The 23,037-nt window shown below is 41.3% G+C and overlaps 1 protein-coding gene across 2 annotated transcripts in view; it reads right to left on the reverse strand.

Moving 5' to 3' along the window:
- The window catches only part of cap1 (CAP, adenylate cyclase-associated protein 1 (yeast)), a 44,148-nt gene extending 21,313 nt beyond the window's left edge, over nt 1-22,835 (reverse strand). Inside the window, exons 1-6 of one of the 2 annotated variants that reach the window (XM_078567054.1) lie at nt 22,706-22,835; nt 16,235-16,361; nt 15,109-15,209; nt 12,555-12,632; nt 2,024-2,167; nt 903-988 (exon numbers count right to left, since the gene is read on the reverse strand). In XM_078567054.1, the coding sequence (XP_078423180.1) occupies nt 903-988; nt 2,024-2,167; nt 12,555-12,632; nt 15,109-15,209; nt 16,235-16,352 (527 nt within the window). In that variant the 5' untranslated portion in view covers nt 16,353-16,361; nt 22,706-22,835. Of the gene's footprint in view, nt 1-902; nt 989-2,023; nt 2,168-12,554; nt 12,633-15,108; nt 15,210-16,234; nt 16,362-22,502; nt 22,622-22,705 lie in introns of those variants that run through there. The other variant, XM_078567056.1, reaches the window with a different exon arrangement.
- Between the last annotated feature and the right edge of the window lie 202 nt (nt 22,836-23,037).

Genomic DNA, 23,037 nt, shown 5'->3' on the forward strand with positions numbered 1-23,037 from the left:
TCTACCTCAACCTTGAATATATTCAGTGACCCTGCTTGCTGAGAAGAGAATTCTAAACACTAACAGCCCTCAAGAAACTTCTCCTCATCTCTGCCTTAAATTGGAGACCCCTTATTTTGAAACTGTGCCACCTAATCCTACATTTCCCCACCAGGGAAAACATCCTCTCAGTCCCCTCAATCTTTGCATAGATGAACCAGAAATGAGTAATGTAGGGGTACCATGAAGGACAGAATCTATTTGCACAGTTTACAGATAGGAATTTACAGATAAAAGTATATCTTTGTGTACATGAAGAATTGAATAAAATATTCATGGAAAGTTAACTGCAAAAAAAAAATTAGCTGCCATTTTGAGTTCAGGATCATCTTTAAGGTTACAACTGAAAGATCAAATGATACATGCCAATTTATTTTGCTATTCTGACATTACATTCTGTAGCATTACCAATACCAAAATTTTTGAAAGATTCACCTGTGGATCACCACATGCTTACTCTGACTCTGGTTCACCAACAAGACTGAGGTAATAGGTAGACAGAAACAGAGAGAAAGAAAAAGGATGCTTTTATGACCTGGGTATTATGTAATTATTACAGGGTTATCCAAATTGATGTATGTGGACACAAAGCATCAACTTTAAAAACATCACTATATATTCAAAATACTTGAATTTTAGTTGTTCTTTTTGTATTGTTGATGTGGATATGTAGAAACTATGTACAGTTTAGAAGATCTGAGGATTTTGGTTTAAATTATGAAATGAAAATAATAAAGTTGTTGCCATTATGCTAGTCTGGAAAATTATGTACAGAAAATTAACCCAGGAAAATAAACTTTAAGATTAAAAACTTTCAAGTGCAAAAGGAGCTCAGGGGGAATGATAATAAATGGCAGTCATACGTGTCTTTGTACTCCTTCAGAACCCTATTGGTATAAAACATAGCAGCGTCGGTCATCTCCTTAACATAAGGACCAGGTTTGGGAGCCTAGAAGGAAAAAGTCTTCGTTAGTTCTCACGTAAAGTCATACTGTTCTTTACTAATGGAATGCCACAATTTTACAATGTTATGTACAGAAGCTGTAGGTGACGCCCTCATGATTCCAAAAAGAGCATTCACACATACAATACCCACCACTTACACCATCTATGCTCATCATGGACAACCACCTATGAGTAGCGTTAACCATGGGCAACCACAAGGTGAGGTACACTAACCTTTTTCCATTTACATGGGACTCAATTATTGGCAGTTCAACAAATTTTCTGCACATCGCTAATCCCTTCTATTTACCAATTTAAAAAAGGTTCTGTTAATTTTGGGCAAAGTCAGGTCATTAAACAATCAGCTGTTTGCACCTGAATGAGATTATTTTCATTGACACTGATTCAGATGCAGTTGCTAACACTTACAAGAGGCAACTGCAAAATGGAGACTTCATGCATTCTGCAGAAAGCCCTTTGTAAGAAAAATGCATGAGAAATGTTCATCACTCCATGTAAAAAATATCTTGATAGATGAGATGTTAGCACGAATCACATCAATTGGTTACATTCAACTAAGACACATAGGTTTTTTAGCAATGAAACAATTATTGTTTGAATGCCTGTCATGTATAACGGGTAAATTGTGTTAACACCAACAGGCCTATAATTGGTAGGGATTGTGCCTACAAGACAGTTTGCTTTCATTTTGCTCATCTTCAGGCTGCACACACTTTGCCAATTTGCCCAAGTGATTTTATGAGAGCCAAACTAATCCAGGCAGAGTGTCAATTTGCACCTCTTAATACTGAGAACTAAACCGGGAATAGAATTTTTTACATTTTTAAAAAAAAAGTTTACTTAAACCTTGAAATTGAATAAATCTAAGTTAAGTAGCTATCAAAGTGTCCACATATGAAAAATGAGCAAGTCTCATATCAAATATAATGATTGCATGCCATATCAAATTAGATCACTGCTCCCCTATTAACACTACTGAGCAAAATAGCTTGCTTAGTTGAACAAACAGAATACTTACAATTGCCAACCATCCCAGACCAGGAATGCTCTCACTAATTGCCGATAGATGATTGAACTGTTTGCTTGCACGTTTTTTCTCTCTGAATTCTTGGATCTGAAGAATTTTATTGGAGAGGGGCTGAAGTAGCTGGGTCAATTCATTCTGCAAAAACAAAAGACGGATAAACAGGACTATATTTTCAGAAGACTAATCCATACAGCAAAAGAAATAACAAGTTAAATGCAAAGCTTGAAAAGAAGCAAAGTACTTCACTCAAAACAGAGCTCACCACATGCAGGTCAGCTGCAGATAAAAATCACACAATGACTGTGGACCACCTGGGTTCCAGTTTGAAAATTCTCTGCTCCAGAACAAGTGCAACAGTCCTTGCCAAAAGGGAATGAATACACCGTTTGCCCTCAGAAAACAGCAACACTGGAAGCTTGTCAACAGCAAGTGAGAAAATGTATTCAAGGTAATCGACCTTCAGGATCTCTTCTTTCCCCACTCACCCAAACCCACTTGGTTCCTTGCGATGGCAGAGTCAAAAATCAGCAATAATGTGGGTAAACCAAGGGCGACAAACCAGATCTGATGCAAGTGAGAAACACTGCTTGAGCTGCATGGCTACTAAGAAGCAAATTAATCTCAACATCACCATTAAAGTCAATTCATATTCAGTTATTGGTTGAATATTTTTGTTGATTACCTAGGATTAAATTTTGGTTCTGTTTTAAAAAAAGAATCATTTAGGAAACTTACATCATAGAACACTAATACAAGACAATCTCATTAAAGTTGTTTCAAAATAAATCCCTCTGATGTTAATTAAATCTTTCAGAAAATGATCATAGGGAAAATTTTCAAAAAATACCCAAACTATTTAGAAATATTGTAAATGATCATAATGAATATCAAAATTGTAACTATACATCCTCATTGCTATGTACAGAACCAAATTTGCAGAAGTCAACCTCCAGCAGATCTTTCACTAATGCAGATACAGGCTAATTCAAGTAAGAATAGTCAGAACTGCATGGCAGCCTAGACTGACCAGGTCATCTTCATTGTCTTCTCAGCAGCTTGCATTTACATACACACATACAAATTAGGAGGAGTTGGCCACTCAGCCACTTGAGCCTGCTCCACCATTCAATAAAATTATGGCTGACTTGATTGTAACCTCAACTCCCATTCCTGCCTATCCCTGATAAACTTTCACCACTTGCTAATCAAGAATCTATCTAGCTTTGAATATTTTGAAGGCAGAGACTCTGCTTCCACTACCTTTTGAAGAAGTGTTCCAAAGAATCTCAACCCTCAGAAAAAAAACTCATCTCGTTCTTAAATGAGCAACCCCTTATTTCTAAGCAGTGACCCCTACTTCAAGATTCTCCCACAAGAGGAAACATCCTCTCCACATCCACCCTGTCAAGATCCCTCAGGATTTTAAAGGTTTCAATCAAGCTGCCTTTTACTCTTTTAAACTCTAATGGATACAAGCCTAACCTGTCCAACCTTTCCTCATAAGATAACCCACCCATCCTTGGTATTAGTCTAATAAATGTTCTCTGAACTGCTTCTAACACATTTACATCTTTCCTTAAATAAAGGAGGTCAGTACAGTACACTGTACTCCGGATGTGGTCTCACCAGTGCTCTGTACAACTGAAGCATAGTCTCACTACTTTTGTATTCAATTCCCCTCGCAATAAATTATAACATTCTATTAGTTTTCCTAATTACTTGCTGTACCTGTATACCAGCCTTTTGTGATTCAGAGGAATCTGGGTGGCCCAGTGCATGAATCTCAGAACTCTGCAATCTCACCATTTAGATAATAAGCTTCTTTTTTTATTCTTCCTGCCAAAATGGATGAATTTCAGTTGCCATAATTATACTCCATTTGTCAAACCTTTGCCCACTCATTTAACCTATGTCCTTTTGTAGCCTCCTTACATCCTCTTCAACTTACTTTCCTACTTATTTATGTGTCATAAGCAAACTTAGCAACCACTCCTTTGGTCCCTTCATCCAAGTCATTTATATAAATTGTAAAAAGTTGAGACCCCAGCATTGACCCTGTGGCACACCACTCGTCACATCCTGCCAACCAGAAAAAGACTCATTTATGCCAACTCTGCTTCCTGTTAGCTAGCCAATCTTCTATCCATGTCAATATGGTTACCCCCACGCCATGAACTTTTATTTTCTGCAATAACCTTTGAAGTGGTGCTTTATCAAATGCCTTCTGGAAATTTAAGTACAGTATATCCACCGGTTCCCCTTTATCCACAACATGTGATTCCTTCAAAGAACTCCAATAAATTGGTTAAACATGATTTCCCTTTACAAGAAATTTGTTGGTTCTGCTTCAACACTAATTTCCCATTAGGAAAGGTAGTCTTTATTGGGCTTTTTTAAAAAAAATGTTAGTTAGCTAACAGAAACCTGTTACGCCCTCTGATATTGCTAACAGACAAAAATATTTGTGATCAATTATTTGCATTTTCTTTATCAATTTACTTCTGTAATTAATGGACAAAGATGAAAAAACTAGTTATGTCACCTATACATAATTTGTCCTTTACTGTTATTACAGCCAGAATAACGGCAGCAGTATGCAAATGAAGGGAACCAAAAGGACAGTGGGTTCTTGAAAAAGAATGCTATTATTGTCATAGTACCTTTTGGTAAATTTTAAGATGTTGAGGACTAGTGCAGTCTTAAAGAGAAAACTATTGATCTTTTTTATACATGGCATTTCTGTTCAGTTTATTGTCTAGCTGAAGAACAGAGGCTCCAAATAAAAAGTATTCCCTAACTATTGCACTAAAACAAACAAACAAACAAACAGAGAGTCAGTCAGCCCACAATACGTCTCCATAGTAGAACTTGAATCCATGACCTCCTGATTCAGGCAAGAGCACTACCAGAAACGAACACTTTTAAAAAAACCTGTACTCAAATCTACTAGCTAGCAATGAAAACTTCAGGCAAATTTACATTTGAACAAATACAAGTAGTATTTTGCTTTTAACCAAATTATGCAAAATGGATTCCCATTTTGCAACTTGACAAGTAGCCAAATCTTCAGTTGAATGTTAACTTGAGACTTTTAAAAAGAGTATTCAGACTAAGATAGATGAAATTTAATCAAAAGCGGCATTCAACTTTTGAATCAGAATGCTGCAATGTAGAGGGAGCACAAATAGTCTCAAATCTAAAAAGTGAGTATTTATTTTCATCAGAGTGGCAATAAAGTTAGCCTTTGAAAAATTTGAATCCAGACAATTGGGCAAAGGGATCCTAAGTGAAATGACCATGAGGTGCCCAAAAATAGTTCGCAATAAGTAAATCAAAAATACACAAGTCTGTGCTCTAGCATTACATAGTATTCTCACAAAAGGAGCCATCAGTAGTGTTAGTGTGGTAAAGTAAAATACTTGCAACAGCAGAGTGTGTTTTTTGAGGCTAATGTTAAATTAATATAAAAAGGACAGTTTTACCCTGTATGTCTTATGTGGTATATCTGATGTAATATGCTCGTTGGTAGCTGAAGACTGTGAAATGTATATCACCCAAACAAAATCTAATCTGCATATATTTTAAATGTAAACAGCCTTTTTAATCAGCTTTTATCCTAGTACAAATGTTAATTAATTACAGACTATAGTCAAAGACTTGGAAAGTAGAAAAACACATTAAAACTTCAACTTAATACAAAGCTGAATTAGAAATATATAGAGAAGCACAGTACTGGATCAAATCCAAACTTTGATACAAATTTTCTAATGGCCCTAAAATGACTCAATATTTCATTAGTAGAATTTTATTGGCAAAACCATGGCTAAACATGGGTCCTGACTCTTAATACACCAAATGCAGCATGAGCACCCTTTCTTTTACTGCTACCTGTCACTAGGTCCTTTGCAGCAGGAAAATTGCTATAAGTTTCAGTATTGATGAAACTTTCACTTATTAACCGAAGGGGATAAGATCCATCAACCTTCCTAGAAGGAACTGTAGTCATAAAGCTTAACCAACATCATACACATCAACAGAAGGTAAATATTAAAAAAAGAATTTTTTTTTTTTTGCAAAAATATACTTTATTCATAAAATATCTTCAATCACATTCCAAACCATTTCAAAAACACCATTACAAGGGTACAATCCAGGTTAAACTTTTACAAAATGTATCACCAGGTGCATCAGTACAAACAATATTACAATCATTTACAGCCTTTCATTTTGAGCTGTACAGCCCGAGGGGCTCTAAACAGTTCCCAGTCTCTCGGTGCGCTGTGGCAGAAAGGTCTTAGACAGCGACCCTTCCCCATTGCGCCTTTGCGGCAGCTGCCCCAAGCTTTAGTGCGTCCCTCAGCACGTAGTCCTGGACTTTGGATTGTGCCAGTCCGCAACAATCGGTCGGGGACAACTCTTTGTGCTGGAAGACCAACAAGTTTCGGGCAGACCAAAGCGCCTCTTTCACCGAGTTGATGATCCTCCAGCTGCAGTTGATGCTTGTCTCGGTGTGTGTCCCTGGGAACAGCCCGTACAGCACAGAGTCCTGTGTCACAGAACTGCTCGGGATGAACCTCGACAGCAACCACTGCATCTCTCTCCAGACTTTCTTTGCAAAGGCACAATCCACAAGGAGGTGAACAACGGTCTCTTCCCCACCACAGCCACCTCGAGGGCAACGTGCAGAGGGGGTGAGACTCCTGGCGTGTAGGAAGGATCTGACGGGGAGGGCCTTTCTCACCACCAGCCAAGCCACGTCTTGGTGCTTGTTGGAAAGTTCTGGCGATGAGGCATTCTGCCAAATGACTTTGACAGTCTGCTCGGGGAACCATCCCACAGGGTCCACCCTCTCCTTTTCCCTCAGGGCCTCTAGGACGTTGCGTGCTGACCACTGCCTGATGGACTTGTGGTCAAAGGTATTTTTCTGCATAAATTTTTCCACGAGGGACAGTTGGTACGGCACGGTCCAACTACTTGGAGCGTTCCGCGGCAGCGTGGCCAGACCCATCCTTCGCAACACCGGGGACAGGTAGCACCTCAGCACGTAGTGACACTTGGTGTTTGCGTACTGAGGGTCTACGCACCGCTTGATGCAGCCACACACAAAGGTGGCCATCAGTATGAGGGCGATGTTGGGCACGTTTTTTCCCCCTTTATCTAGAGGCTTGTACATCGCGTCCCTGCGGACACGATCCATTTTCGACCTCCAGATAAAGCGGAAGATGGCTCGAGTGATCGCCATCGCGCAGGAGTGTGGAATGGGCCAGACCTGCGCCACGTACAGCAACAGCGAGAGTGCCTCACACCTGATGACCAGGTTCTTACCCGCAATGGAGAGGGAGCGTCGCTCCCACATGCCCAGTTTCCTTTTCACCATAGCCACTCGCTCCTTCCAGTTTCTAACGCATGCCCTGGTCCCTCCGAACCATATCCCCAGCACCTTCAGGCCGTCAGCCCTGACAGTGAAGGGGACAAAGGATCGGTCAGCCCAGTTCCCAAAGAACATGGCCTCGCTCTTCCCACGATTTACCTTGGCTCCCGAGGCCAGTTCAAACTGGTCGCAGATGTGGATCAGTCTGCGCAACGACAGCGGATCCGAGCAGAAGACGGCGACGTCATCCATGTACAGGGAGGCTTTTACCTGAGTGCCTCCACTGCCTGGGATCGTCACTCCTCTTATGCCCGGATCCTTCCTGATGGACTCGGCAAAGGGTTCTATGCAACACACGAAAAGAACAGGCGAGAGAGGACAGCCCTGCCTGACTCCAGATTTAATCGGAAAGCTATCTGTTTCCCACCCATTGATTGAGACTGCGCTACTGATGTTAGTGTAGAGCAGTTGGATCCAATTTCGAATTCCCTCCCCAAACCCCATTTTGGAGAGCACATCCACCATGTAGGTGTGCAATATTTTGTCAAAGGCCTTCTCCTGATCCAAGCTGATGAGGCAGGTATCCACACCCCTGTCCTGTACATAGGCAATCGTATCCCTGAGCAGCGTGAGGCTGTCAGAGATCTTCCTGCCTGGCACAGTGCAGGTCTGGTCAGGGTGAATCACCAATTCCAGAGCGGATTTGACCCGATTGGCGATGACCTTGGACAGAATCTTATAGCCCACATTCAACAGTGAAATGGGTCGCCAATTTCTAATTTCCTCCCTTTCCCCCTTGTGCTTGTAGATGAGGGTGATGATGCCTTTCCTCATGGATTCTGACATACTACCGGCCAGGAGCATACTCTCGTACACTCCTAGCAGGTCTGGGCCGATCAAGTCCCACAGAGCCGAATACAACTCCGCCGGCAAGCCGTCGCTTCCGGGAGTTTTACTCTTCTCGAAGGACTCAAGGGCCTTAGTCAGTTCATCAGGAGTTAGCGGTTTGTCCAGGCTCTCCCGCGTACTGTCGTCTAAGACCTCCGTGATAGAGGACAGGAAGGACTGGGAGGCCGTGCTGTCCGTGGGCTTCACGTCATACAATCCGGCATAAAAGGATTTGCTGATCCTCAAAATTTCGGACCGTGATGACTTTACTGAGCCGTCTTCTTCCTTCAGGCTGCTGATCACAGAGCTCTCTTTGTGTACCTTTTGGAAGAAGAAACGTGAGCACGTCTCATCCTGCTCCACGGAGCGGACTCTGGAATGGAAGATGATCTTGGAGGCCTCCGAGGCAAAGTGCGAGGCTTGCTGGCTCTTCACCTCTTGGAGCTCCTCCTTGACATCGACCCCCATCGACTGCAGCCGGAGCAGATTCTGCATGTTTTTCTGGAGTCGGGACATTTCCCTCTGTTCCTTTCTAGCTTTCTGGGTGCCTTTGAGGATGAAAAACCTCTTGATGTTTCCCTTGATCGCTTCCCACCAGTGCGTCAGGGACTCAAAGAGGGGTTTCACGGTTCTCCAACCTTTGTAATCCCTCTTGAGCTCCTCAATGTTCTCTGGGGTCAGCAGTTGCACATTTAGCTTCCATGCCCCCCTGCCCACCCTCAGGTCCTTCTCCAAGTGGCAGTCCGCCAGTAGGAGGCAGTGGTCAGAGAAGAACACCGGCTTGACGTCGGTGGATCTGACTGTGAATGCACGGGACACAAACAGGAAGTCTATCCTGGAATGAATGGACCCGTCTGGCCGCGACCAGGTGTATCTACGCTGCGCTCCGTCTGCAGGGTTGCTGAAGACGTCGTGCAGCTTGGCATCCTTAACTGTTTCCATCAGGGATCTGGACGTAGCGTCCAATCTGCTGTCGGCCCTGCTGGATCGTCCAGCCGCATCGATGATGCGGTTGAAGTCACCGCCCAGAATGACCGGCCTGGAGGTTGCCAGCAGCAGTGGGAGCTGCTGAAAAACCTCCAGCCGCTCAGCCCCTTGTGCCGGGCCATACACGTTAATTAACCGGAGTGGAGCGTTCTTGTACATTACGTCTGCTACGAGGAGTCGCCCGCCCACCACCTCCTTAACCTCGGAGACGGTGAAGTTGCCTCCCCGCAGCAGAATACCCAGGCCGGAGGAACGAGAGTCATTTCCGCCCGACCAGATCGATGGCCCATGGGACCACCATCGTGACCATTGCCTGTAGGAGCTGAGGTGTGGTATCGCACACTCCTGCAGAAACAACAGGTCAGCTTTGACCTTGGTTAGGTAGTCCAAGGTTGCAACACATCGCGTAGTAGATTTAATGCTACGCACATTTATGGATACAATCTTTAAACCCATTTTAAAGCATTTATTCTCCTACCAAACCCACTGTCTCTGAGAGTCCCAGACCTTTAGTCTGCTCCTTCATACCCGTAGTGAGCTCAAATTCCTTCACTTTGGATGGGCTGAGGTAGATCTCCTTGGCAGTGTTCTGCTCAGGTGGCATCTGGAGGTTCACGTAGAGAGCGGGTTTTGAGATGACCTTTGCTGGAGAAGCTTCTCCAAAACTCACCCCCTCTGGGGTGTTGCTGTTCCCGGCTTCCTGGAGCTGGGGTGCGATGATTACCTCACTGCTCCCAGATTCCAGGGGCTGTGGTGCACTGGCCTCCTCAGGTTGCAGGCAAAGTTGGGGTGCGCTGGTCTCCTTGTTGTCTCCAATGTTCTGGAGCTCGGGTGTCTCGTCCTCCAACGCCCTGGAGCTTTGCCGCCTCTTCTGTCGGTGCCGCCCTGGCACTTCATCATCCGAAGAGCTGCTGCCCTTGTCATCCATGTCGGATGGGAGACGCCTCTTGCCGCTTTTCTGGGAAATGGCTTTGCTTCTTCTTCGCTCCTTCTTCCTTTTGGTGTTCTTCACCATCCGCCGCTCCCCCTGCTGCTTTTCCACTGCTGCCTCCTCCTCCATTGATTCGCTGTCCTGAGGACTGGGAGGTTCAGGGGGTAGTGCTGTTGATTGGCTCTCTGTTGCCTCAATCTCTTTCTCCACCTTGTCTCTCTCTGTGTCCTCCTTTGTCCCGTTGAGCTCCCTGGGGGCCTTGGTGGTTGGAGTGACACGAAACAATGGTTGTGTCACACATATTAAGCGTGGAGACAGTCATACTGCCACTGATTTTCAATGTGTTTTGTACATTAAACACTTACACATTCCGGTTGTTCTAACTTGCAACCCTTTCCAAAACTGTTACAATGCAGACGTAGTTGCACCAAGTATAATGCACTGTACTGCCTCATTTACCTGGAGTATTTACTGCTAAAGCACAGACTGTTGTATTTTACAGCACCCGTTATTAGCATCTATTTTGAGGTGACCCAACATTTTAGAATGCACTTAATCTTGTATTTGTTTTTAAAAAAAAAGTCAGGTATGAAAGGTGCTGGCAGAGGGAGACGTCAGATTAACCATTTTACGGATGATTGGGATTGCAGCTCATAATTAGCAGCTATTTTTAGTCTTGTATTAAACCTCAATTAGTCTCCAGTGGGAATTTTGGCGAGGATAAACAACCAAACATTGCAGTGTTACAGTTCATTTATCAGGATTGCCACAGCTTTAATAAACTACATGAGAACACTTCCAATTACAGAATCTCAAGTACCTACCGATGCTTTTAATCCGATTGCCTCCCTATTGGTGCACACACCAATGATGTAACTGACCGAAATTTTTTTTAAAAATACACTTACTGAAACAGCCTGAACAATACAACTTTAAAAGGCTTAAACCCCCAACCTGTAATGAGCTCAATAACTTTCCCACTGGGTAGTACGATAACCAGGCCAAGACTGCCCAAATTCAATTTTACATACTAGCTCTGCAACCAGATTGCTGGCTGGATTCAAATGGAGGCTCTGGATATGAAAATAAGCCAAGAAACGAGTAGGCCATATTGCCTCTCGAGCCTGCCCACTATTCAAAAAGATCATGGCCGATCTTTTAACTTCAATTTTCTGCCCTATCTTCATATCCCTTGATTCTTGTACTTCCGGAGGTGCCTTGAATATATACAATGACTGAGCATCCAAAACTCTCAATCTCAAAAGTCAGACTTTTAAACCACACCATTCAGCCTTGTACTTGTTCTTAGTTGATGATGAAGCACAGATGCAGCTTAGCATAACTTAGGTTCCAAGAAAAACATACTGGATCCTGCTTCACCACATAGATGCGAAATAGATGTACAAATAGTAGAAGCAGAAGTAATGTGCTTAGCGTCAACATAGATTTAGGAAGCACTATTTAACCAAGTTCAACAGAAGCAGTGAATGCAGGTTGCATTTACTTTTAGATCTTCCCCCATCTGTTTGCATGCACAATCTTTGGCCAAAGTGGCCTGCTACTAAACACCTGCAATGGAGGTTGAATCAGCTGCTAAATAATATGTAAGAGGGGAAAAAAGGCTTGCACTAACACAGCATGTCCATATGACATCTTAAATTACTTTACAGGCAATGAATACTTTTTGGTGTAGCACTGATGATTCAGGAACCACAGCAATCAATTTATGCCCAGCAAAGTTTCACAGACAGCAATGTGAGTGACTGGATAACTCTGTGGCATTGGTTGAAGGATAAAAACTGGCAAGAACTCCTCTGTTCTTCTATAACAATGCCATGGGATCATGTGTCCACCTGAGAGGTTTAAGGTTTCATCTGAAAAATGGCACCTCCAACAGTGCAGCACTTCCTCAGCACTTGCACTGGAGCATCAACCTAGGTTATGCTCAAGCCTCTTTTAACTCAAAAGCAAAAGTGCTCTCATGGACCCATGAGATATGAGATAGAACCCTCTGCAATATTCTAACTGATCCCAGCCTCTAATGTGCACCTCCTTGATTGCAGAGAGATTTTTAAGCCAAGGTGTGGGTACTCACAAACAGACTTTCACTATCATACTACAGGATGCACAGGACACCATCAAAACATGTTCAAACTAACCAAAGGAGGTGATGGCAATGACTGGTTATAAAATATTCACACAATTTCTAAGTTATAAATGCTAAGTGATGAAGAAATGAAAATATTCTTGGGTCTAAAAACCAATCTGCCAGTTACAGGAGGCAAATTTCTAAAATTGAAAGGTTCCCACAAGCAGATACAACATCTATCAGATCCATCACCTACCACTGGAGGCTGCTGGCATTTGGAGGCAGTCACCAGGAATGCTCTCTCCATCTTCACAGCTTCAGTCACCATGTTGGCCTAAACAAACAGTAAAACAAAAACAAAACTAAATACACCACAAAGTCTTATCAGATTATTAGTCCTCACGAGTATAAATCTACACATTCAGATCAAAACTGAGGTTCAAACATAGAGATTATATTTCAGTTTGTAACAATTTTCTGTTATCACATTTTAACTTTGGTTCAATGTGAATGCAAACAAGGATGCAAAATGGAAATCTACGATTCACATTGTTTATGCCATTGAACATCCCAGTATTGCTAATCAGTACTCCCATCACTGGCAATAGTTAGTTAGAAAAGTTTAATCCAATTTGATTAACCATCCTAACATTAAATTACCATTAGAAGAGAAAGGCTTCTAAAAGTACTTTCATGCAGTTATTTGAAAGGCCAAGCATTTGTAACTTTTATAGACTAGATCATTCACAATGTCTACAGAAGGGTACCAATGAACAAGTTACTCAGCCCACCAACAGCTAGAAGAGAAGAGGTGACAACTTCTGTTGTCAACAATGATGCACAAGCACCAGTAAAAACTCCCATCTTTATAGTTAGGTTTCAGCACCTCTGTATTCAACAGCTTCACCTTCTTTCATTTATAAAGCTCCTGCTGGCAGCAATGCTATATTGTTAATGTATCATGCTGCTAATTTCTTTTGTCACTGTACATGTGGGTTTAAAAAGCCAGGTTTGCTCACAGAAAGTAGTATAACTGGTTTGGATACAAATCCAGTAAATAAATAGCATTGCTTAGTGAGTTAGGATACATTGCTTTACAACAATAAAATCTTATCAATAAACAGTAATACTCATTCCTGCAAAGCCTCAAGGAATTCACAATTGTTTTAGCCAGTCAATTTTGATTATGGGCATTTCTCCCTTTCAGTTTTCTCTTCTACCTTTCTTCCTCCACATTATTAAGCCTTTCTCTCTCAAATTGAACTGTGTATCTAAACTGTCAGAGACACAAGGCCAAAGTAACTCCATAGACAATCTGCAACATAATACCATGATGGCCCATGTGCTTTTGGGGGAGAAAAAACTATTTAGGTTGGGGTGGCGATCCCTTTAGGAATGCGCACAGTCTGTGTCTAGTCCAGGTTACATTGTAGCTTGTCACAGCAGACTGCTGCGAATCCAGTTCAATAGCTTTGATTCATTTATGCACTTACTGGTTAATAGATTGCTTCAGTAGTGTCTAGCCTAAGTAATGACTTAGTGAATAGTGAATTGTTAATTTCACCATTTTCTGTTCACAATCTCATTGTCACACTTGACTCCAAAATGAGCTGCCAACCTCATATGCTTGCCATCACTAAGACTGCCTATTTCTGACTTACTCTGTGCCAGTTCATCTGCTGCCTTCATTACCTCTAGCATGGACTATTCCAATGCAACGTTGGCTGGTCTCCCACATTCTACCTCCGCAAACTCCAAGTTATCCAAAACTCGCACCAAGTTCCATTCACCTATCACCCAGTGTTCACTGACCTACATTGACTCCCAGTCAAACACCACCTTGATTTTAAAATTCTCATCCTGGTTTCAAATCCTTCCGTGGCCTCATCCCGCCATACCTTTAATTTCCTCCAGCCCCATAACCCTGCAAGATATCTGCAGTCCTCTGGTCTCCAGTATTCGATTTTAATTGTTCTGTGCCTTTAGCTAAGCTGTAAACTCTGGAATACACTTCTTAGACCTCAGTCCACTTTCTTCCTTAAAACCTACCTCTTTGACCAAGCTTTTGGTCACCTGACCTAATATCTCCTTATGTGGCTCGGTGTCATATTTTGTTTTACAATGCTTCTGAAGTGCCTTGGAATGTTTTATTACATTAAAGGCACTATATATAAATGCAAGTAGTTTTTGTCAGAAATGGAGACAATCACAAGGTCACATAATAATTAGGAGTAGCCAAGGAATTACAAGGGGGCCTTTCATCCATCTATTTCTTTTCCTGAAGGCGCTGCTGCTCTGGGGTGTAGTACCACAGGTTCCAATAAATCTCTAGTTTCTCATGAACTGAACATTCATTATGTACAAGCTTAAATATTAAACAAGCATGCTGGTTAAGCATCTTCACAGAAACGCTCACCTTCTACAAGTAGATTTTTCCTGCTCTATCCTGGTCACGTGGGTTACGGGTATAATTGAGGGGAGCATTAGATTTTTTACCTTTCAAGCACCATGCTGTTTAGATCACTTTTCTACTTGAGTTCAATTAACTCAGCACATGAGGATTAAAACTTAGACTTCCTTACTGTGTTTGTTCAATACAAATCCAGACTATTTACCTAGTGAGGTAGCAGAGAAGAATGCTTGAAGCAATTTTTTTCCTCAAATCTAGTAACAGTTTAACCACAGTCACTGTTCTGCCTACTTTTACACAAGGTGCAAATCCCCCACCCAAAACACAACCATTATCAGAAACTATTATAGTAATGGGGCTGCCTATCATTCAGCCATCACTTAAAAACAGAATTACTTACATGTTGTCCAACATCGCCACCAATTTGCTTGCTTAGTTTCAAATATGTTGCCAATGGACCATCAAGCAGCTCATCAAATGCCTCTACAAAAGGAGCAAGCTCTGTACAAATGAGACCACAGACCCAAATTAATATAATGCACTATTATAATGCAACAAAATTACTCAAGATTAAAGAATGCACATTAATGTGTCTTTGTAGGGTAATCTAAACAGGCAATTACAAGGCTTCCACAGGGATCAAAGCAAACTTTTGATTTTATCATATTCAACAACTTAAATGGGCAAATGTGCAGCCATGTGTAGCTTGAAAACTGGTTGCAATTGTTTATACAAGTTAGATTTGAATTCATTCAGGAGTAAATTCAGAGGAAATTCCACACAATAGACTGAATCACTGCAAAGTTACCTAAAGGGCACAGAACCAGTGAACTATTTAGTACTAATTTTCCATTCCAGAACATGGCTCTTCCTCAATACTGTATGCACCTCATTCTTAAATGGAGGAAGTGCCTCAAATGAAAAGTTTGTCGTCAGTACATAGGACCCAAATCTCTGTCCAACACTAAAACACTAAGTTTCTGCTTGTTTTATAGCTTCTGTTTGCTTCTTCAAAAAGCAGCTTAGTCTGCCTTTCATGCAATCTACATGCTGGAGATGGGCCAACATATAGCACCACAGTGTGCATTTCTAATAAATGCAATTTACCTTCAAACTGCACGTCAACTTCATCCACATCCCTGGTTAGATTAATAACAGCAACAAGGAATTCATGCCTACTATCCTGGCCAAGAACCCATGCTATCTTAACATTAGTACAGTTAGTACTGGAGTCTTTTAACACCATCATTTGTTAAAATAAAGCTTCTAATTGTACATTAACAAATTTAATCAAAACAGTTACACTAGAACATATCCTATGTTTAACATCTAACATCTCTCCTTAGCTCTGCAACAGACAGACCCAGCCACAGCCAGGTCATGCTACTCAATCCCAAAGCTACAATAGTCTGGAAATGGACAATATGCTCACACAGACCTTTCAATCAAGCTTTCACATAACATGACAAAGTCCAGTCAAGAATTTTGAATCCTTCAGAAGAGTCAAGATATTTATTTGTCATTACCATCAGACCCACAAGTTGCAACGTCAGAACCAGCACCACGTCTACCGGATTGCTCCATTGTCTCCAATCGCGAAACGGCTTTCTCCAGCCTCTGTACAAGGGTCTCCATGTTTGCCATTGTTCAAACCTAGAGGGGAAAAAAAAAAACAATAAAATGAGTCAAACACTGGTCAAATTTAAAATTGCCACATTGCATGAATTTTATGCTAATTCACCCATGTGTGGCACACTTGTCCAAAAATGACTGATCACTAGTAGGACCATAGTTAACCCTTTGTTAAACACAACTTTGCAAGCAGCTGTATTCCCTACATGTAATACACAAAAACGTACTGCAAAACTAAGTTTTCTATTATGTCACAATTATAAGCAGTACGCATACAAACTATGGAACCACAAATTCATTCTAATGATATCCTGTCAGTGATAGTTGTGTATATATTTTCAAACCTTCATTAAGGATTTGATACCAAGACCACAAAGACAGATTTCAGGGACATGTCTGGAATGTTGCTCAACTTGGCGTGTAAAAAGCCAAGAGAAGAGGCCATTACTATTATCACTTTTAGTGTCTTTAATGTACAAGGACAAGAGGGGTGAAGACAAAAAGGTTTGAAAATTTTTAGTGACAAGGAATCATCCACACATTATGGCACAAACCTGCAAAGTCACTGCGGCATGAGCGGACAGAAAATTAGAATACTTAATGATCTGTAGTGAAATGCAACTACTTCCAGGCAACTTCAAATGGGTGGAATTATTAGGCTTCAAGTGGGTAGAAACATTAGTTTTCCCTTTGTTTACCTTCCATTACTGTCAACTCTGTGGACCAATACATTTGCCTGAAATCAAACGGACCTCAGCATTTCAGCACACAATACAGCTAGGGAACATAATATAGGATGAAGTCCATACTAATAACAGAATGTGACTTTGCTGTGTTACGTACACATGAGGCAAAGGATTGTGGAAAGGGAGAGGCGAGGTCAGAAAAACATTTCAACGGTTGGAATTCCATAATTGAAAAAAATCAGAATTCCGCAAAAAGGTAGAAAGTTAAAGTTTAAAGTTCAGCATGCCCCACCCAACTTTACCTGTTGTGGCTAATCTGTTCAAAGCACATTACATGATATGATTCCCCATGGGTCTCTCCTGTTGCAGACACAAAACGCAATGGATAACCCAGATACAGCAAATGTTGAGCAACCTCAAAGAACCACAAGCCAAATCCACAAGCACAAGGAAGTAAATTGCTTTGTGTTTCATTTAGGGATGGACAACAAATGCTGGCCTCGTCAGTGACACCCACATGCAGTGAAAGAATAAAAAAAATTTCATTCTAGTTACCAAACATTTTATTTAAACAGAATTCAACAAGATAATTTATAGGAAAATGATTGGTTCACATTAACTGTTGCTAAGTTTAATTAGATGTACTGTTCTTGAAACAGCAAAGTTTATGCAATTGCAACTTCCTGATGTCTGCTTTTAAAAAGTCAAGTAGTTCCTCCTGAGGTGGTGGAGGGGAAATAGTTCTACAGCCTTAAAGAACTTGCTGGTTAAACATATGATGACATTTCAGTTAAGGATCTATGACTCAACCAGTTTCTATAAAATACTTCTTGAAACAATTGCTAATTTCATACTGCAAACCAAAGAGAAACATCCATCTTATAAAAAGTGGTATACAAATGGCTTTCATTCAGTGCTTTGACAACATGGTAATTTCTGCTTGCCACATGCCTAACAGCAACAGTATAATTACCAACACATCTAATTTAAGCAATATGGCTTCCGTTCACAAAAACCTTCTGTCTTCTCTGAAAAGTTAACAAAGTGCCTGATCCATTTGAAGAGCAACTCTGCCTCGATTTGTGGAATCGAATTACAAATTGTCCCAATACTAAATTATTTTATCTGGAAAAAGGGAAGTTCTTAAAACATACAGTTTTAATTCTCCTACACCAAGTGGCTTTCTTCTTCTTCTTCAAGATAGGATGTGACTTCAACAAGCCAAGGACTAAAGTTACCAATCAAGCTGATCCAGTGTAGTTCAACAAACTGAATACTCAGTTGCCACAAGACTGAAGTGTACTGGAGACTACTTAAATGGAGAATGGCTGCATAATTCTGAGGTGCAGACGGATCTAGGTGTTCTAATACACGAGTCACGAAAAGTTAGTATGCAGCTACAGCAAGTAATTAAGGCAGCTAATGAAATGCTACCCTTTATTACAAGAGGGACTGAACATAAAAGTAAGAATGTTATGCTTCAGTTATACAGGACATTGGTGAGGCCACACCTCAAATACTGTGTGCAGGTTTGGTCTCCTTATTTAAGGAAGGATGTAAATGCATTGGAGGCGGTTTATTAGATTGATACCTGGAATGAGTGGGTTGTCTTATGAGGAAAGGTTGGACAGACTGGGCTTGTTTCCACTTAAGTTAAGAGTCAAGGGTGATTTGATTGAAGTATACAAGGTCCTGAATGGCCTCGACAAGGTGGACTTTGAACTTTGCCTCAGGAGGAGGTGGAGGCGAGGCCATTGAATATTTTTAAGGCAGAGGTAGATTGATTCCCATGCCAAACAAGAATCTAAGGTTACCAGGGTTAGATGGGAATGTGGAAAAAGAAACTCAAGATGATCAGGCATGGTCTTATTGAATGATGGAGCAGGCTCGAGGGCCGAATGGTCTACTCCTGTTCCTATTTCTTATGCTGTTATCTTCAGCTACTGGTAGGACAAGTGAGGCATGCAACAAAGCGCATTCGGATTAAGTAAAGTTTAGCCTTCTGAAGAATCACAGACAAGCTAAAGAGTGCCATTAAAAGACAAAGATTAAAACCCTGGATCAAGTTTTCAGGCCTGGCCCCTCTTTGTCATAGGGACTCCACTTTTGTGTCCGCCCCCCCCATAACCCTCAACATCATTGTCTATCAAAAATCTGTAACTCTGCCTTGAATAAATTCAATGACCTAGCCTCCATTGCTTTCTGGGGAAGAGATTTCCACATATTAACAACCCTCAGAGCAGATTTAACCACATTTTAGTCTTAAAACAGTAGACCTCTTATTCTTAAACTGTGTCCCCTAGTACTAGTCTCCTCCACATCCTCGCGGTATCTATCCTTTCAAGTCCCCTCAGGATCTTGTATGTTTCAATAAGATCACCTCTAATTCTTAAAAACTGCAATGGGTATAGGCCCAACCTGCTCAACCTTTTTACATTGGATAAGCCAGTCACCCCAGGAATGGAGTTGAATGAACCTTCTCTTAATTGCTTCTACTAACACAATTATATATCTTTTTCAAATAAGGAGACCAAAACTGTACACAGTACTCCAGATGTGGTCTCACTAATGCCCTGTACAGCTGCAGTAAAACTTCCCTGCTTTGACATTCCATTCCATTTGCAATAAATGCCCACATTACATGTGCCTTCTTAATCACTTGCTGTACCCGCATACTAACTTTTTGAGATTCGTGTACCAGGACATCCAGACCCCTCTGTACCACTGAGCTCTGCAATCTCTCTCCATTTAAGTAATATTCTGCTTTTGCATTTTGCCAAAGCAGACAAGTTCACATTTTCCCACATTACACTCCATCTGCCAATTTTCTGCCCACTCACCAATACCCCTTTGGAGACACTACCTCCTCTTGACAACTTACTTTCCTACCTATCTTGGTGTCATCAGCAAGTCTATCTACCATGCATTCAGTCCCTTCACCCAAATCATTAGATTGTAAATTGTTGAGGCCCCAATACTGATCCCTGTGGCACTCCACTACTTCAGCTTGCCAAGTCAAAAAGACCCATTTGTCCTTACTCTCTGCTTCCTGTTAGCTAACCAGTCTTTTATCCATGCTAATGTGTTACCTCCTAAACTATGTTCTTTACCTTGAGTAGTAACTGTAGAAATCCAAGTACACAACATCTGCAGATTCCTTCTTTATCCACCTTACTTGTTACTTCCTCAAAAAACTCCAATAAATTAGTTACATATAACTGCCCTTTCACAAATCCATGTTGACTCTGCCTGATCCCACTGTGATTTTCTAAGTATCCTGCTATAACCTTCTTAATAATGGATTCTAGGAATTTCCTAGGATAGGATATACCCCTAGGATAGATAATAGGTTAACTGGCCTGCAGTTTCCTACTTTCTGTCTCCCTCCTTTCTTGTATAAAAGGAGTTACACAATCTATTTTCTAAACCACTGGAACCCTTCCAGAATCTGATGAATTTTAGAAAATTATAACCAATGTATCTATCTCTGCAGCCACTCTTTTTAAGACCTTAGGATGCAGACTATCTGGTCCTGGGGAATTGTCAGCTTTTAGGTCTAATTTTATCTGGTGAAGCACCTTTTACCTGGTGATGGTTTTAAATTCCTCCCTCTTGTTCAGCTCTTGATTTTCAAGTATCTTTGGGGAGTTTTCTAAGTCTTCTACAATGAAGGCAGACAAAATGCCTGTTCAACGCCTCCACAATTTCTTCGCTTTCCATAACCAATTCCCCAGACTCTCTCGCTAGAGGGCCAACACTAGCTTTAGTTATTCTTTTCCTATTTAAATACTTGTAGAAACTCTTACTGTATGTTTTTATATTACTAGCTAGCTTTGTCTCAAAAAGGGAGAAAGTCATCCTTTGCTGGTTCATAAAATCTGTCCAATCTTCTTACCTACCTAAAGCTTCACAGATTTTGCAATTTCTTTCAACTTGATAAAATCCTCAACCTCTTCATTCAGCCACAGATGATGTATCCTTCTGAAAGTGTCTTTCTTGCAGGGATAAATCTTTGCCGATAGTTATTAAATATCTCCTTAAAAGTCTGCCACTGCATCTCTACTGTTCTACCTTTTAAATTAGTTGCCCAGTTCACTTTTGATCACTCTGCTTTCATACCCTTATAATTACCTTTATTCAGACTGAAAACACAAGTCTTAGACACACACTTCAACCCTTCAATCTGAATGTGAAATTCTATCATATCATGATCACTGTCACAAAGGCTCTTTTACCACAGGGTTATTGGTTAATCCTGTCTCATTGCTCATTACAAGGTCTAGTTGCTCCCTAGTTGGCTCTAGAACGTACTGCTCTCTCCCAAATGCACTCTTACAAACTCACTTTCCAGACTATTTTTGCCAATCTGATTTATCTAATCTACATTTAGATTAAGGTCACTCATGGCAATTGCAGTACCTTTCTTATACAACCCATTAATTTCTTCCTGTATTCTCTGTTCTACAGTGTCAAAATCTAATGAAGTCAAAATAAATACAAGACCTGCAAACCACCCAAATGGCAAGGAATTCTCATTTTTACTGAATAAAGTTGAGAGATCAATGTACATTAAATATTTTTGATTCCACAAGTGCCTCATTTATGTGCCATAAACCATTCTTCCCAAATTTTGTTTAATTTAAATTCCAACTGTGGCAAGTTAAGACAAGTATAATCAACTCTTTCACAAGACAGTTTTTGAACCCTTGTTACAGTATCCTAAACATCAAATACCCATGCCACATATTAGATTGCATTTGTGCACACAGGTTTTAAACACAATCCAATCAATCTTAATGGACTGATTCATTTCAAATTATACTTCCAAATCACTGATTCACGTAATACTTCACTCCAGAAAAAGTATGAGCTTCCCCCTCGATATAGTACATCCCACTGAATTCAGGCATACAGGAAATAAAATAACCACAGGATGACATCAGAGCAAATTCATGCCTAAAAGTTTCAACTCAAATGTCAACTTTTCCAGTGCATTGAAGTTTTCAGGAATTCCAAATTCCTGATCGCATGCATTTACTTAATTTGCAGGGTCAGCAAATGTTTCATTTTATTACTAGGCTCTCCAGTGTGCAGCTCGCTCGGGCTCAACACTGTCTTTCTGCCATCGCCGCAACAAATGCTCTTTACACAAATGTACTGGGAAAATTAACCCAAATCGCTGTGCACACAGCTCAATCCGGGTCCCTTGGTCTGCAAATTCCTAACATGGTCAAGATAACCGTGCCCATTTGTAAGTGCACGACCCCATCCATTAAGAGGCTAGCACAAAAACCAAACCCAACCCAACCCAACCCCTCCTCGTTCTTCGCCCAGCCCACAGTCAGGAAGTCAAGTAAGCAGCGACTCCTTCGCAAACATATTTAAACTACGAGTACAGAAACTATTTCTCCTCACTCCATGCACATCTTCCTGTCACTATGGAAATTCCGGCCCTAGCCCCCAACACAATCCTCACCTGAAAGCGACAAGAACACAATTTTAAAACACGGCCCCACTCTATAACGGCTCAAAAACACGGTTGGGTGTGGGGGTGAATAACGGCAAATTGCGCACCGAGTGCCACTGCTCTCCTTAAACGAGTCAAATTCGTTTTTTTTTAATCCCGCATCCGTAAGAACAGCGCCCAGCCCCCAAGCACTCCCCACCTCTGCCTCTCACCTGAGATCGAACCGCTCCCGAGCCTCCAACACCGTCGCCGGAAGTACCGCCAAGATCCTACAATGCCCCGCGCCACCCAGTGCCCCACTTCCGCTATCGCCTTATAAGGGAAAAAAAACGGCCTTTCGGCCGGAGCGGGGGCTGAAGGTCGAAGCGCAGTTGTCGGAAATGAGAGGAAAGATCATATGAGGAAGTTAGAGGGAAGGATGTTACTTACTCCCCTCCCCCTTTTATTTTCGAGGTGTTTTCTTCTAATTCCCAATTTAGCAACATTGAAAGTTCTTGCAGCTGATTGGTTAACATGAGTATTTACCCTGAGTCTTGCTTACAGG

Source organism: Cetorhinus maximus, chromosome 21, assembly GCF_964194155.1.
Source record: "Cetorhinus maximus chromosome 21, sCetMax3.hap1.1, whole genome shotgun sequence".
Lineage (NCBI taxonomy): Eukaryota > Metazoa > Chordata > Chondrichthyes > Lamniformes > Cetorhinidae > Cetorhinus > Cetorhinus maximus.